The sequence below is a fragment of the Kryptolebias marmoratus genome, linkage group LG6 (assembly GCF_001649575.2).
Source record: "Kryptolebias marmoratus isolate JLee-2015 linkage group LG6, ASM164957v2, whole genome shotgun sequence".
NCBI lineage: Eukaryota > Metazoa > Chordata > Actinopteri > Cyprinodontiformes > Rivulidae > Kryptolebias > Kryptolebias marmoratus.
In genome coordinates this window covers 13,420,994-13,435,528 of record NC_051435.1, presented here as the reverse complement: position 1 = coordinate 13,435,528, position 14,535 = coordinate 13,420,994, and the positions used below count along the sequence as shown (strand labels likewise).

The 14,535-nt window shown below is 38.9% G+C and overlaps 2 protein-coding genes across 2 annotated transcripts; both read right to left on the bottom strand.

Annotated features, from left to right (window-relative positions):
* Window positions 1-742: 742 nt before the first annotated feature.
* On the bottom strand, window positions 743-2,965 carry LOC108239743 (E3 SUMO-protein ligase ZBED1-like). Its single transcript, XM_017422652.3, has 2 exons — window positions 1,748-2,965; window positions 743-1,539 (listed from the first exon to the last, which is right to left on the bottom strand). The coding sequence occupies exons 1-2, from the start codon at window positions 2,830-2,832 to the stop codon at window positions 867-869; spliced, it is 1,758 nt and encodes a 585-aa protein (XP_017278141.2). The 5' UTR covers window positions 2,833-2,965; the 3' UTR covers window positions 743-866.
* Window positions 2,966-9,136: 6,171 nt separating this feature from the next.
* On the bottom strand, window positions 9,137-14,514 carry LOC108239721 (toll-like receptor 8). Its single transcript, XM_017422623.3, has 2 exons — window positions 14,255-14,514; window positions 9,137-12,502 (listed from the first exon to the last, which is right to left on the bottom strand). The coding sequence occupies exons 1-2, from the start codon at window positions 14,282-14,284 to the stop codon at window positions 9,419-9,421; spliced, it is 3,114 nt and encodes a 1,037-aa protein (XP_017278112.1). The 5' UTR covers window positions 14,285-14,514; the 3' UTR covers window positions 9,137-9,418.
* Window positions 14,515-14,535: the final 21 nt, after the last annotated feature.

Below are 14,535 nucleotides of genomic sequence, written 5' to 3'. Positions count from 1 at the left end.
TTCAAAACTGCTTCAAACATGGGTGCCACCCATTTTAGGTATAATGAGAGCTTCTGTGTAGAAATGTAGTCAAAGCTGCAGGCATTCATCATGGATCAACAGGTAAAACCTGCTGATGCATTTAGGCAATGTTTGCAACACTCAGTTGAGAAATTCTATATGAGCGCTGTCGGCTAAACAAATTGCACGAATGGTTCATTTTCATGAATTCAAACAGACCTGCTGGTTTCTGTCAGAACTACCAGTGTTCAGTTCAGGCAAATGCCTGCACCATTATACAGACAATATACATGTTAGCACAGTTAAATACATAAAAATCAATGTATATTTAATAAAAAATCGTGATGAGGTTTATCAACGTTGACGTTTCCAGTGTAATGTTTTCTTTTCCTAATTACTTTCTTATAATTTCAGAAAATTAAATATTGGTCACCCTGCCTCTCGAACAGTGACTGCTTGAGGTAGGAACCAGCTCCTCGCAACCCTGAAAGGAGCAGCAGGTGAAAAATAAATAAATAAATTAGGGCTGTTAATCAATGAATAAAACATAACTAATTAATCGCAAATCTGTTAAAAAATTAGTTGCGATTAATCGCGATTAATCACTTTTCAAGGCAACTTATAATAAAAATGGATTCAGTCATCAAGTCATTTATTTAACAAAAGGGACTTTTATTGTTTTGTTTTTACTTAAACACATTTTTTAAAAGCTTTGAAAAAATGTGTATAAAAAATGTAGAACATAACTTAAATAAAGTGCATTACAAACATTCATTTTGTGGTTCAGAACATTCACTGTTGAATTAGAGTGAACTACAATTTAGAACCTTACAGAACATTTCTGCTTTGTTTTGAAACCAGCTCTTCTACTCCTTTACATTTAGCCAACTACTAAGACAAACCAGTCTCTCAACATTACTAGAAGAGAGCGTAGCTCTCTTTTTCTGAATGATGTGGCCTGAGAGGGAGAACAGTCTTTCACAGGGTACAGTGGTGGCAGGTGTTGAGAGATATTTGCGGGCAATTTGTTCTAGTCTAGGGTATGAGTCCCTTCTTTTTGACCACCACTGCAGTGGGCACTCATCCATGTCGGTTTTGGATTCTGATTTGTAGCGGTCCAGTGTAGATTGAATGGACTCTGCCTCATCATCTGTGTCTGAATCAGATGATGCAAGCAAGAAGATGGACATTTTCCTCTTCTTTTGTGGTGCTTCCCCTGTTGTTTGAGCACCTTGGATCTGGGCATTTCTATCCTCTTTAAGCAAGTTGTTTAAAGAACTCCACACTTCGCCTCTCTCAGACTTAGGCAGGCATTTTAAGTCCTTGAACCTGGGATCAAGTGCAGTAGCATTCTTGAGCCAAGTGAGATTGGAGTTCTCCTTTCGTTTAGCCAGGTCTTCACAAAAGGCCTTTTTGAATCGCACTATGTTGACAGTATCATCATCTGAAGGCTCCATGACTCTGAACAGGTGGCAGAAGGCAGGCAACACCACAGAACAGGAGATGTAGTGCTGTCCACCCAGAGTTTCAGTGACATACCTGTGAAAACACTTAAATTAATAACAATAACAATTGATTTATTAGCGCATCTGTCACAAAAAAAGTATTATTCCTGTCTTACTTCTAAAATATCCAGAAAAAAACACACAATTGGTTTGTCTATTTTTTAGACTGCTTACGGACCCATCTGACTTAACTAATATCAACTTAACTGATATAAAACATTGAAACAGAAATAAAAACATACCTGCATGGCTCAAGTAGCTCCTCCAACTTTTTCAGCTTTCCAAGCTCAGCTTCTGTAAGCAGGGGAATTTTGCTGTTCTGTTGTGATAGGGTCGCCTCTATTGGTGATTTATTTTGTTGGATCCTTGTGATCATGTGTAAAGTAGAGTTCCATCTTGTAGGCACGTCTTGAATCAGGGATTCTTCTTTTTGTTTATGTGCAACTTGCTGTTGATTCAACTCTCTAGCATTAGCTGGGCTGTGCTTGAAGTGACCAACAATTTTTCGACATTTGGTTAAAACAGCGTCAAATCCACTGTCTGCCAGTGACACTGTGATTGCTCTCTGTAGAGAGTGTGCAGTACAAGGCAGATGTTCATATGGAAGGAGTCTTGCAGCTGCTGTCAAGTTTCGAGCACTGTCTGTCCCAAGCGTTGTTATTTTTTTCTCAATGTTCCATTCTTGTGTGACCGCCTGGATGTGCTGCGCACATGCCTCTGCATAGTGGCGCTCGGTAGACTTACTCACAGTTAATGCAAAGGAGTGCAAGCACCAGTTGTCATCAATAAAGTGAGCTGTGGCACCCAAATAGTTAGCATTGCTAGCAGAAGTCCAATGATCGCATGTGAGTGCGATGTATGGGGCTTGCTCTAATAGTCTTTGCTTAATCGCCTTCTGGTTGTTGTACAACGTCTCTATTCTGGACATTACGGTTGACCTTGCAGGTAAATGATAAGCAGAGTCCCCCGACGCCTCCCGAATCACATCCCTCAGTCCTGCATCCTCAACAATATTTACAGGTCGACAATTTTTAGCTACCCAGCAAGCAATAGCCTCCGTTATTTTGTTGGTGGCTACCCTAGTCAGCGGACCACCTCTCACTGCAAACTGTTGCAAAGTTGTCTGTCGGAGACCTCCTCCATCCAACGTCGCTGCTACACCGGGATGTTTAGCCTTCAGGTGATATGTAAGTGATGAACTGCTTCGGTGGTTATTAAATTCACCTTTGCAAAGCACGCAAAATACTTTGGATTTGTCCAAAGTGCCGTCTGGTAACAACTTGAAGCGAAATTGTCCGTTTAATAGCGTGTCTTCCTTTTTATCCATCGCTAGCTTGACTGAGCAAACGGAAGTGAGGTACGGCAATACCGAGGGGGCGCTTGTCAAATTAATCGTTGCGTTAATTTATTTAATCGCGTCAAAGTAAAATAAAAATAACGCAAATAGTTAACGCGATAATTTCAACAGCCCTAAAATAAATGGATTGATTGATGGATGAATGGATGGATAAATGTCAGTCTTGCTCTAATTGTGTTTAAAGCTTTGAGAAGTTGTGGAGCAGATGTAAAACTTGCACATGAATAAATTTTTTGTCGACGTGATGCTTTATAAAGCTACCGACTTTCTAAAGAACAAATAAGACGCACTATTTTAGTAAACAATAACCAGGTCTGCACAATATAACGTTTTAGTCTAACGCAGGACTTTGTTTACGTTGCAAGTCCAGCAGCTCAGTTCATTTAGCTGTGAAGGTTTGCCTCAGCAGCATGACACTGTAGCTCTTCAACCACATCCTGTTGCTCCCTTTTGAAACTCCTGGCCTGCCCCAAATTCACAGATGAGGTACTTTAATAATCAGTGACACTAATCTGTGACATGTAAAAGAGACTCGACAGTCAGGCCATGGTGGCTCTTTCTTGCCTATGTTGGTATCAGGTTTATTTTCTGTGAATTTAGGTGTTATTCTTGTGAAAAATTAAACTCAAATGATAGGAAATATAATAAATCTGTCTCCATTTGAATGTATTAGCTGGAAGAAATACTAATCTTTTTGCAGTCAGCGCAATCAGCAATTGAGAAACACACGATTTAAGTTGCACAAACATCTATCTGCGTTGGAGAATGATGTTGACAGATGTGCAGCTTTGGGGATTTGTCTGTTCTGTTTTCTTTTGTCTGTTCTGTTTTTGTGTCACCAGGTTGCAAATGATCTTCAGACCAAAATAGCAACAGTGACAAAGTATTAACCAAATAAACATATATGGTAAACAACGTGTTGGACAAAAATCTGCACATCTTTTTGTCTCTGTTTCCCACACCCCATAATTACTGCTGCTAAATGTCTGTCCACACCTATAAATGCAGACTAAGTAATGTGTCACTTCCCACTCACTCCTCTCACTTCCTGTCCCGGAAGTCACACTTGATCACAACCTGCGCACGATCACCGTTATCTTGCCATCTCAAACCCTTACTCGCTCTCAGTGTTCTGCCTCTGTGCTGCTGTATTAAACCAACTAAAAAACTCAAAAATGTCACAGCTGATCATGTGAACACTATTGTACAAACATTTACAACGCTGTCAGTTTTGAATTACATAGTTATTCCATCAGAAGTATGATGATATTCCTGTCAGAATCGCCCCAGGCTGCACTGGAGGTGCTACAGCTAGCTGCTGCTGGTGTTATATATGTTTGCAAATGACCATGGAAATTCCCATGTAATGCAAAGTTGACAGCCGTGTCAAAAAGCAACTTTAAAGGGGAGCTTTTATGCAAAAGTCACCTTTTTGCATCTTTTTGTCTTCCATTAGGGGATCTACTGCTTCTAGAAACAGTCCTTGTGCAAAAAAAAAGCACCCAGCCCTTTTTTAGCAATAAGTAAATGTTTCCTGGTGTCTGCAAAATGACCTGTTTCAAAAACCTCGGGATTGTTGCGTCACAATCCCCATTATCTAGCAACCTCAAGCCGAGCCCAGCCTCTCATCTAGCATCCCAAGTGAAGCTCCACCCACTTCACCACAAGAAGACTGTCACGTTTGTTCTGCTGGTTTTACAGCTGAACAACGTCTGCTGGAAAAGGAAAATGTTTTGTTGTCGGCTCTATATTACCGCTATCTGACTCGACAAATGTCGGTTCGGAACCGCTAAGTGCCCCTGTCACTAAGTCAGAAGCCTCAGAGTTTGAATTAATAACGATATAAATGTGGGTCAGATCAGCAGCATTTAATCCTTCATATAGTTTTTATGTTTTCAGACATACACTGAGTTTGGGGGCGTGGCCAACAGCAGCTTATTTGCATAATGACATAGCCCTAAAACTGCTCAAAACAGGCAGAACTGATCAGGTGAAATCTCAATATCTGAAAATGATTTTGTGTATTAAATGTAATGAACATGTTTTGTACAGCCCACAGACGTATCCTGCCTGACTTGTTCAAGGAAGCAGAACAGGTCCCCTTTAATTTGTAGGAGTTAAAGTTTTTTAGGTACAGTTAGCTGTGTTAAAAAAAATAAGACTCAAGATTTTATCTTTTCCAAAGTGGGACTCACTGATGGAACGTTAGTTTTATTGTCATCTGTTTCACACATGCTGTCATTTTGTTTTACTTCCTGTTACCAGAGACACAAACATGTGTGTTCACACACTCACACCTGAATGCAGTTTAGAGTTTCCATTTAACCTATCAGCTATGTGTTTGGACAGGAGGAAACCAGAGTATACAGTGAACATGCTCAATGTAAAATAATTATTTGAGGAATATTCATATTTCATTATTTGTCCTGTAAATATGTTTGTATTAGCTCGATCTTGCTTGTTACTGGTACAAAATCAGTCGCTCCTTTGATAGTGTTTAGCAGTTTGTGTATTTTGTCATGTCTGTTTAAGCTGTAAGTCTTATTTTGTCAGATATACTTAATAAGCTGCATTCTTTACTGGTAAGCTTCTGGTTATCTCTTTGACCAGGGAGTCAAAAACCTCCTTAGAGAGAGAGAAACTGGTCTGGCAGCTGTGTATTTACTCTCCCTTTGTTGTTTCTAAGATTTCAGATAACTGCTTGGTTTTTTTTGGTTCTAAATAGCTTCACGGTTTTTCTGGTGAATTTTACTAGAATTAACCCAAATGTTTCAATACTTTTGCCAATTTGTTTGTTTATAGATGCCTCTCTTCGGTTACAGTTCTTAAATATAAAACCAGACCTGTTTGTGGGGCTTGGTGCTCTTTGTAGTCGTGGCTCGAACAGCTCACCCCCTCATCTTTTGTGTCTGTACTTTCACTCACTTTTTTCCCACCATGGCACTGAAGAAAGAAGACAAAGACAAACTGTGCGCACTTTGACGTAGAAACACAAAGAAGCAGAACAATGAAGACTTTTGTCCCCGGCCTTTGCTTTGTTCAGTTGCAAATGGAACAAACCTGTCCAAAACCATAAGCAGATTTTATGATCTTAAATTATATTTAACACCAACTTCAGAGGAATTAGATCTGTTTTAATTTAAATAATGTTCATTTTGCATGGTGGTTAATTCTCTTATTAAAATCACAAAACACCACAACTTTAGGCACACCTATTTAGTTTTTTTAAATTTGAATTTCTTATAAAAAAGACAAACGTCTCAAGAATTTAAGTGGTATATACAAATGAAAATAAGTACCTTATGGAGGCTGAGTTTTTCTTTTTTTTGTGTGTCAACAGGTATTCTCAAGAGTATTGACCTATTTTTTCCTCCCAGTAGTTAAGCTTTGATTACCTTCAGAAATTTAGCTTTTATTTTAAATAGTGATTTGTAAATGGAAAAAAATAAGTTGAGAAAAACTAAACAAACTGCAAACCACAAAAAAATCACCATAACTTGTATTCATTTAATGATCTGAGTTAAAGAAATATTGGCTAAAAACTACTAAACCCCGGCGACATGAGTAAAATCCGAGCACCAAGGTCTAGGTTTCTAATCATGTGAAAATGAGGAACCCTCTCGTTTGTTGTCATGGAAACAGGGAAGATAAAGCACAGGCTGAGCTTTCTGGTTTTAGGCTGAATATTGGGAACAGCAGAGACTCAGAGAGGAGTTTCGCCTCGCTGCTGCCGTAGCTGAGATCGTGTCACTTCCTCTTGTGTGTAAAAATAATCAACTGCAGGCCCCGGGTTTAAAGATACACATCATGAGCCCACACAGGATACTGATGCATATAAAGGTTTGCTAAATATAAAAAAGGATTTGAGACAATTACATGTACAATAACAAGCTTAAGTTAACACGGCAGTTTGATGTTTGACAGAATCATTTACTTTTAAACCCATTGCTCTGTATGCAGCTAAAGAATGTGTTTGTGTTGAGCTGCGTTTTGACACATCAGTGGCAGATGGCATCTTGGTAGCTGATGCCAAGTTCACCATAATCAACACTTGAGTGTTTAGTGTCATTTGCATGTTTTCTCATCGACATCCTCTGGTCTCCACAGGCCTGACACTGAGATGCAAGCTCACATTAGTATTAATAGGGCGACTTCTCGCTTTACCCACAAATACTGAATAATAAAAAGAAAAGCTCCCCGAAGTCTGTGTTTACCAAGTGCAGGAGCATAACATTATATGGGCTAATGAGCAATTGCTGATTAAATGCACAACTCTCCAATAAGGGTTTTCCATTTGTTCCTCAACTCTTAAATCAGGACTTCACTAAAATGCTGCTTTATTTGCATACGTTGGTTCTTTTGTAGAGGCAGTTTCAGAGAAGTGAAAGTTCATAGCATGTAATGAGTTCTCCACATACTGGAAAAAAAGCTGCATCTGTGCAGGGGAAGGAATATTCTTTACCTGGTTTGTGCTACATAACCTTAACAGTATGAACAATTTTGTTTCTTTAAAAAAAAAAAAAAAAACCCCCAACCTTAATTTGTAGTCAGCCACCATTACCACTTTGTGGTAGTAAACATGACAAGTACATCATGTTTAAAGACTAAGAGCCAACTGGTCATTGTTAGTTGTATTTGTTCCTTTTAGACAAAGCTAAAAACTTCACTTTTCAAATATACAAGTAGAAGTTGAGATACACAAGAAGCGCCTGTTGGCAATGTAATGCATTGAGTGTTTTTGCGACACAAAGAAACATTTCATTTGATTTTATTTTGCATATTTAAACATGTGCATTTCAGGTTTACAGAAGAAGAAACCCTTAGTGAATATTCAGTGGCCCAAGGAGGCCAAGAGAATCATAAAGTCAATCTAGTTTCCTGACATGCCAGCTTAATGGCACACTGCAGACCTTACAGATGACCCAGATCCCACAGTCATTTTTTACAAAGACATCTCATCGAGGTAAGGAATTTGCAGCCATTGCCACGACTTTAAGTGCTACATCTTTAAATACATGTTGGAATAAGGCTGACGTCGGCGAAGCATGGAGGGCTGGTCTTCATTAGGAGTCCGCTTTCTCCTGGTCAATGGCTGCAGAAACGGGAACAAAAGTTAAACCAAAGCAACCAAAATCAAAAATCCAATAAAGGGGAGGTCACTTTGTGCAGTACATACTTTCTTTGGTCGGCAGAGTGTTCTTCTCGTGCGTCTCGGTCTTCTTCAGTTTGGTTTTGTCAAAGGTTGTGACCTCCTTCACGTCAGGTTTGTCAGACATGGTTGCAGAGGTGCTGAGCTAAAAAAAAAAAAAAAAAAAACCAACAAGCTTAATTAAGGTAAGTTTCTTCAGCTGAAGTTAAATCAGCACACCTGAGATAAAGAAAGCTGGAAGTTCCACTGCTGCTTTCAACTGAACATGTAAAACTACTAAGAAGCATGCAAAACAAAAAGTTGTTTTGATCATTTTGAATTTTTGGTTAAGTGGGTGTGAACATCCTCAGTACTACTACCCTAGCAAATAAAACTTTTCTTTGAAGTACAATTTATTTTTCTAGTTTGTATAATTTTAACAAACTGCCCTGACGATGACAGGATACATTTGTGGCACTTAACAAAAAAACAAAACACGCATTAGTTAGGTTTAAATAAAGCCAAACGCAAACTTACCAGGAGTTCCCTCACAGAAATCACACCAAGTGGTCGATTGGAAGCCGAAGAAGCAGAGTCACATCTCACGGCTCGTCCAGCCAATAAATACCCGACGTTATGCTAATTACCTCTGACGTCACCGCTCGTGCACCCTCTGTGCGGAAGTGAAGTTGATTTTATTGGATTTAAAAAGCGATAGGAAAACAAAGGTCGAACAGAACGTAAAATAAGAGAAGCAAGTGATCATAAATAACTTAAATAATAATTAAAGCAGCAGCAGCTGTGTCTCATTAGTGAAATAAGTCGAATAACTTTTTTTAAAATTTACATTTAACTGCTCCTGTCACAGCAATGGTTTTAGACGTTTCCACATGTCAATAAAGCTACCATGATGTAGTCTAATAAAAACGCTTTAGAGTGAGAAAAGAAGCTTAGTTTCAGCTCTCATGCAGCGGCTGTTATGACTTTAACTCTGGTGACCCCTAGCGGCGCGGCGCGGTACTACAGTAACAGACAGCAGAAGGATGAGGCAAACGAGGCGCAGAGCTCAGGTTTGTGTGGAGGTTTAGGACCTGTGCACCTCACCTGCTTTTATTCTTTGACTCCAGACTGGCAGTAAACAGTAGAATTGAAGAGCGTGTAGTGCGTTCAGATTTAAAATGACTTGATTTATTTGTATAATGTCATATTTGTACAATCATTCCGAAAGCTCAAGTATCATTTCAGTGAAAATGACAAAAACATGCCTAAAACAAAGCTGTGATAGCATCTGTGAAGAATCAGACTTCCTCCTATGCCTCCTATTTATAAGCCAAAATGTGGATTTTAAATTAAACTCAAACATTTATTCAAAAATTAACATTGCACATATATGTTTTGCTGAGTGTTTTCATCGATTGTCTTTCTTTTTCACTTGCTGGTGAAAAACTTTGAATAGGTCTTGTTGTACATGAATTGATTGTCCACTCTTAGAATGTTCCTCAGGTTTTGCCAAAACCAGGGCTCAGCTGCTGCCGTTCTCGGCCACTCCACGACGCTTTTCTCACACAACCTCCTCCTGAGACTCAGGAAGTGAGAATGCTGCAGGACAGGCTCCAGCAGCAGCAGCACAATCACGTCCTCGTTTTCATCCAGCAGCCTTTGGTGGGCCAGATACATCGCCAGCTTGAAGCCGCCGGTCTTAACATATCCTCTTGTCAGGACAAACAGAGTCTTGCGACTGTTCTGGATGCTCTGCGTGAGGTTATCCACTAGCGGGACTCCCAGGGGCCAGTCCCTCTCCTCCAAACACAGAGGATGATGCTTGTCCCCTTCCTCTTCCAGTTTCACCCGCAAGTTCCTCATCACCCACTCAGAGACATGTGGATCCTTGGTGTCATAGGTTACAAAAACATCGTAAATATTGTCCGCTGAGTGCAAAGACTTGTAGCCCTTCACCTTAGCAATCAGATAGTCTAAGACATAGGAAGCATCCCAGTAAAATAAATGAGTAATTGTTGCCACAAACATAAAAGTAATAATAAAGAAACTTGTGACAATGTGCAGCTCGAATGCCTGATCATCATTCACACACTGTGCGATGTCAAAGCGTATCAGTGGTTTATCCCGGTCCTTTGCAGGCGTGTCACACGTCACGGCGGTCGTCAGCCTGGGAATCATAATCCTGTTTTTTTCAATCCACACAATGAAGTCTAATGAATCACAAGTACACTGAAATGGGTTTTTCAGCAAAAACAACCTCTTAAGTTTACTCTCCGGTCCCGATTGGAAGGTAGTTACATTGATGATGTTTAATTTGTTGTAGCTGAGGCCAAGAGTTTCAAGGCTTTTCAAGCCCTTAAAAAAATTGTTTTCCAAGTGGAAAATATTGTTATGCTTTAGATCAAGTGAAGTTAAAGAGTGACTGATTGTTGAGTTATCCCCGGCTACGTAGGTCAAAGAATTGTAACTCAAATCTAAACTTCTAAGTTGATGGAAATATTTCAATTTGTCCCATAAAAACTCGATCAGTTTGTTATGACTGATGCACAGTACAGTGAGGTTACGAGGCAAATGTTCATAAATGTTGGCGTTGATCTTCTTAATAGAGTTGTGAGATATATCTAAAATTGTCAAATTGGTGAGAGCCGTGAAAAGGTTCTTGTACGAGCCATCGCTATGTTTCCAAAGAATTCCAAGAGAGTTATGTGTGAACCGAAGTTCAGCTAGAGATTTGCTTTGCATCTGTTTTGTGGTTAACACGGAGATGGAATTGTGACTCATATTCAGCACTCTCAGAACAGGCAAATTTTTGATGAAATTTAAATTGTGCGTTATCCCAAATGCTTGAAAGTAGTGCGGGTTGTGACTGAGGTCTAGAACTTCTAGTTTCTTCAGTTCCTTAAAGGCGCCATTGTAGGCCAGATCGATCTTATTGAAGGACAGGTCCAAGTATGTCAAATTAGGCAGCGAGGAAAACTCTGTGCCATTGAGTGCTGCTGAGAATCCGTTCCCTGACAGGTTGAGGCAGGCAATATCTCCAAAACCCTGGAACTGCTTTGGAGAAATGAAGAACAGGTTGTTTGAGCTGAGGCTAATAACGCGTCCCGACTCAAAGCACTCCTGTTTTATAAGGCCATGGGATAACTCGTATGTAAACATTTTTGGATTGGGTTTCATGAACGACAAAATGGAAAGGTCTGACCTCTGAGGGTATCCACATCTTGGTTTTAGGGTTTTTTTCTCTGGAATGGGATACAGCCTGTTCTCTGCAAGATATATCATATTCAGATGTTTGAAACTGCTGAACACAGCGGGGTCAGAGTAAATAATAAAGTTAGTTTGTAAATTCAGCGCAGTCAGATTTTCAAGTTCATATAAAGGTTTGAGTGTGTCTGAGTAAATATTCTGGAAGACCAACCCTCCCATATGCAATGTTTTTAAGGATTTAAGCTTTGAAAACTCTTCTGAAAGCCTTATTGTTTCGGGATAATTCTTATTTGCATAGTTGAAAGAGAAATCGATGACTTCAAGCTTTGGGAGGTATCTTAAAAACTCAGCCTTTTGGGTAACAGTTTGTAGCAAGAGGTTTTCTGAAAGGAGCAGACTTTTTAGGTTATTCAGGCTCCTAAACCAAGCTGGATTCAGGTATTCCAGTGAGTTTCCAGCCAGGTTGAGTAGCTCAAGATATGTTAGGTTTTCAAATGCATCAGTGTCAATGATGAGAGACCCATTAGGGCAAGGCACACAAGGATGTGGAGAATTTTCACATCTGGGACAGTTCCCTTGTAGTTTAAGGATTTTTAAATGACACAATCCAGAAAAGTCATCTTTCAGTATGTGTTGTATTTGGTTAGAAGTGAGATTCAGCATGCCTAAAGACTGAGGTAATCCTTTAGGAACGTAGCTTAAGTTGTTTAAAGACAAGTCCAGATCCTGCAGTTTGGTCAAGTTAGCAAAACTGTTGTCTGCGATCTCCATATTTTTCCCACACAGATTCCCAAAGTAGCAGTTTCTTGAAAAGCTCAGGCGGGTCAGGTTTGTTAAGCCGGCAAGGCCTCCGTTGTTCAGGAATGTAATCTTGTTGTTGATTAGATCGAGGATTTCCACACTGACAGGGATGGTTTGTGGGATTTCTTTCAAACACAGCCCATTCAGTTTCAGCTCGCGCAGTTTTGTTAGGTTTTTCAAATCTGCCTTAATCGTCACTTTCTTGTTCTTGTTTGCCCAGTTGAGATTGAGCCAAGTCAGATTCAGCAGACCGCTAAAGGCATGAAGTTCAATTGTCTTAATGAAATTTTCTGATAAGTCAAGATCAGTCACATTGTCAGTTATCCCTTCGGGTATGGCATCTAATCGACGGCCTCTACAGTCAAAGAAGATCTTGGAGGTGTTACTGGCTTTGACGTCACAGGGGAACTTTGCTGACATCCATAAAGATTGGCATGCTGCAGGTTGGATCTTTGGATGGCAGCATAGACAGAGAAGGAGCAGATGAATCCAAGACTTGACAGTCTGTGAACAAATAAGTCAAATAAGGTAACTTTAAACATGTTATGAAATCTCATGTGCAATGTTAAAGCCAAAACTTCAAAGCCTGTTGAAACCATAGATTGGTGCTCTGTCGAACTTATCATCTATGCTTGTTTTCCTCATTTGTCTGGTTCTAACTGGACTCTGAGTTCCTGATGTGCAATAATACAATGAGGAACTTGAGCTGTTCTCTGTGCCACACCCACAGCCATACACTTCCATCCCTTAAGGTATAAAAAAGAAGACAAACGGAAAAGACTTTTGGTCTTGATTTCTTGGTCAAGTCTAGGTCATTTTGTAGGATTTGTTTTATGGCTTCATTTCATGTGTCTACATTATCATTTTCAGCTCTCAATGATTGTTGGTCTCTGTAGTCATTTTATATATCTCTGGTCATACTGTGACTTGGGTTTAGCATCTTTCTTGATTTTTCTATATTTTCCTGGAGTCAGTTTATGCTTTAGAGGCTGCTTGTTGCAATTTGTGGTACTTCTGGATCTTTTTGAGGGCACTGCTAAGGCTATAATTATGTCTTTGTTGTAATTTAAATATATGTTTATTTAGCTTGTCTTTGTGATTATTTTTCATCTCTTGTTTGATAGTCTGAGCAATTTGACATGGTAAGTAGGGTTAAAAGGGTCTGAGCTGCTCTGTTGAGTTAAATAAAAAAATAAATCCTAGACCTTGCACACCTAAAATGGCTGCACTTACCATTAATTAAGTTAATTATAGCTGCTTTTGTCATGCATTGATGTGTTAAAATGTTTAATGCTTTTCAGTGAATTTACTTCAAAAATACTTTGAAATACAAGCAGTTTTATGACAACTATGTGAAACATGATAGTTTTCAGAAAAAATAAAAAACTTAAAGCTTTAACTACCTAACTGGAGAAGAAATAAATACAAAATTAAAACAATGGCTTTAAATTTACAGGATGGATTCTACATTTATGTTAAATAGTATATGTCAAATCAATATTTGTGTTTTTTAAAAGTGAGGATTTGGTCATGTTAACTCTCCCCTGGCCTTGGGGTCAAGTTGACCCAAAGTTACAAGTTTGAGGGCATCAGGAGAGTTAAATTAAGTCACATTTAAAAATCTGAACCTGTTAGAAGTGATGAAAACTGCTGTTCTGTAAGTCATCAGCAGGTGGCAGTAGTTTATCAGACAAACAATCAGCTTGACTTCTCTGGTCATGCTTTGATCAGAATTAAAGATTCTGGTAATCTTTTACCGCAAAGCTGTAACATTAGTTGAACAGCTTCCCAGTATGAATGATAAGGTAATTGCATGTACTAAAAGGCACTGCAAGAGCAACACATTCCCATAAACTGACAATCATACACTGAGATACTTGTCAGATCCAAGCATGCAAAATTCTTTCCCACCATTTGTGGCTGGCTTTACTTGATTTAAACCATGCAATAGCTCAAATAACTTTGCCTCTAACTGATATATAAATAAAATAAAAAAGACAGGATTTATACATTTATGATTCAGCTTTAATATATTGTTGAACACAGCTTTAAAACGGCAAAATGCTTTACAAGAAATACCATGACTCATGGCTTTTACGAGTCAGGTATTTGTTTTAAATTCTTGTTAAGTTGTTTTAAAATTTAAATGCAGAAATACAAAAAACACAACATGATCAAATATGCGTAAAACAGTTAAACACATTAAGAAAAACATGAAAGTCCTGCTAATTATTCCAGTCAGATGTATGAACTCACCATTGTACAAAGATAGAGTTGATCCCTCATGTGGTCTCCAAATAACAGCTTTCAAACCCAGTGACTCTTGCAATTTAAAATCCTTCCATTTTCAAAAGGACATTTGTAATAAGCAAATATTTCGTTTTTGTTCTTTAAAGCCATATGTTATGAGAGAAAAAAAAAAAATTCTCTGTGACCAACATAAAAGCGACAAACTCATTGGTTCGTGTAATAAGACAGGACCAGGAAGAGAAGTGGAGATATGAATAGCAGAAGTAAGAGTATGTTCGTTTCATTTC

Bases quoted from the DNA above. Each gene is read 5' to 3' on its own strand.
- LOC108239743 (XM_017422652.3), bottom strand. From the start codon at position 2,832: ATGGATAAAAAGGAAGACACGCTATTAAACGGACAATTTCGCTTCAAG. The intron at 1,540-1,747 runs GTATGTTTTTAT...GTGTTTTCACAG, and splicing joins GAGCTACTTGAGCCATGCAG to GTATGTCACTGAAACTCTGG.
- LOC108239721 (XM_017422623.3), bottom strand. From the start codon at position 14,284: ATGAGGGATCAACTCTATCTTTGTACAATG. The intron at 12,503-14,254 runs GTGAGTTCATAC...ATTTGTTCACAG, and splicing joins AACTCTATCTTTGTACAATG to ACTGTCAAGTCTTGGATTCA.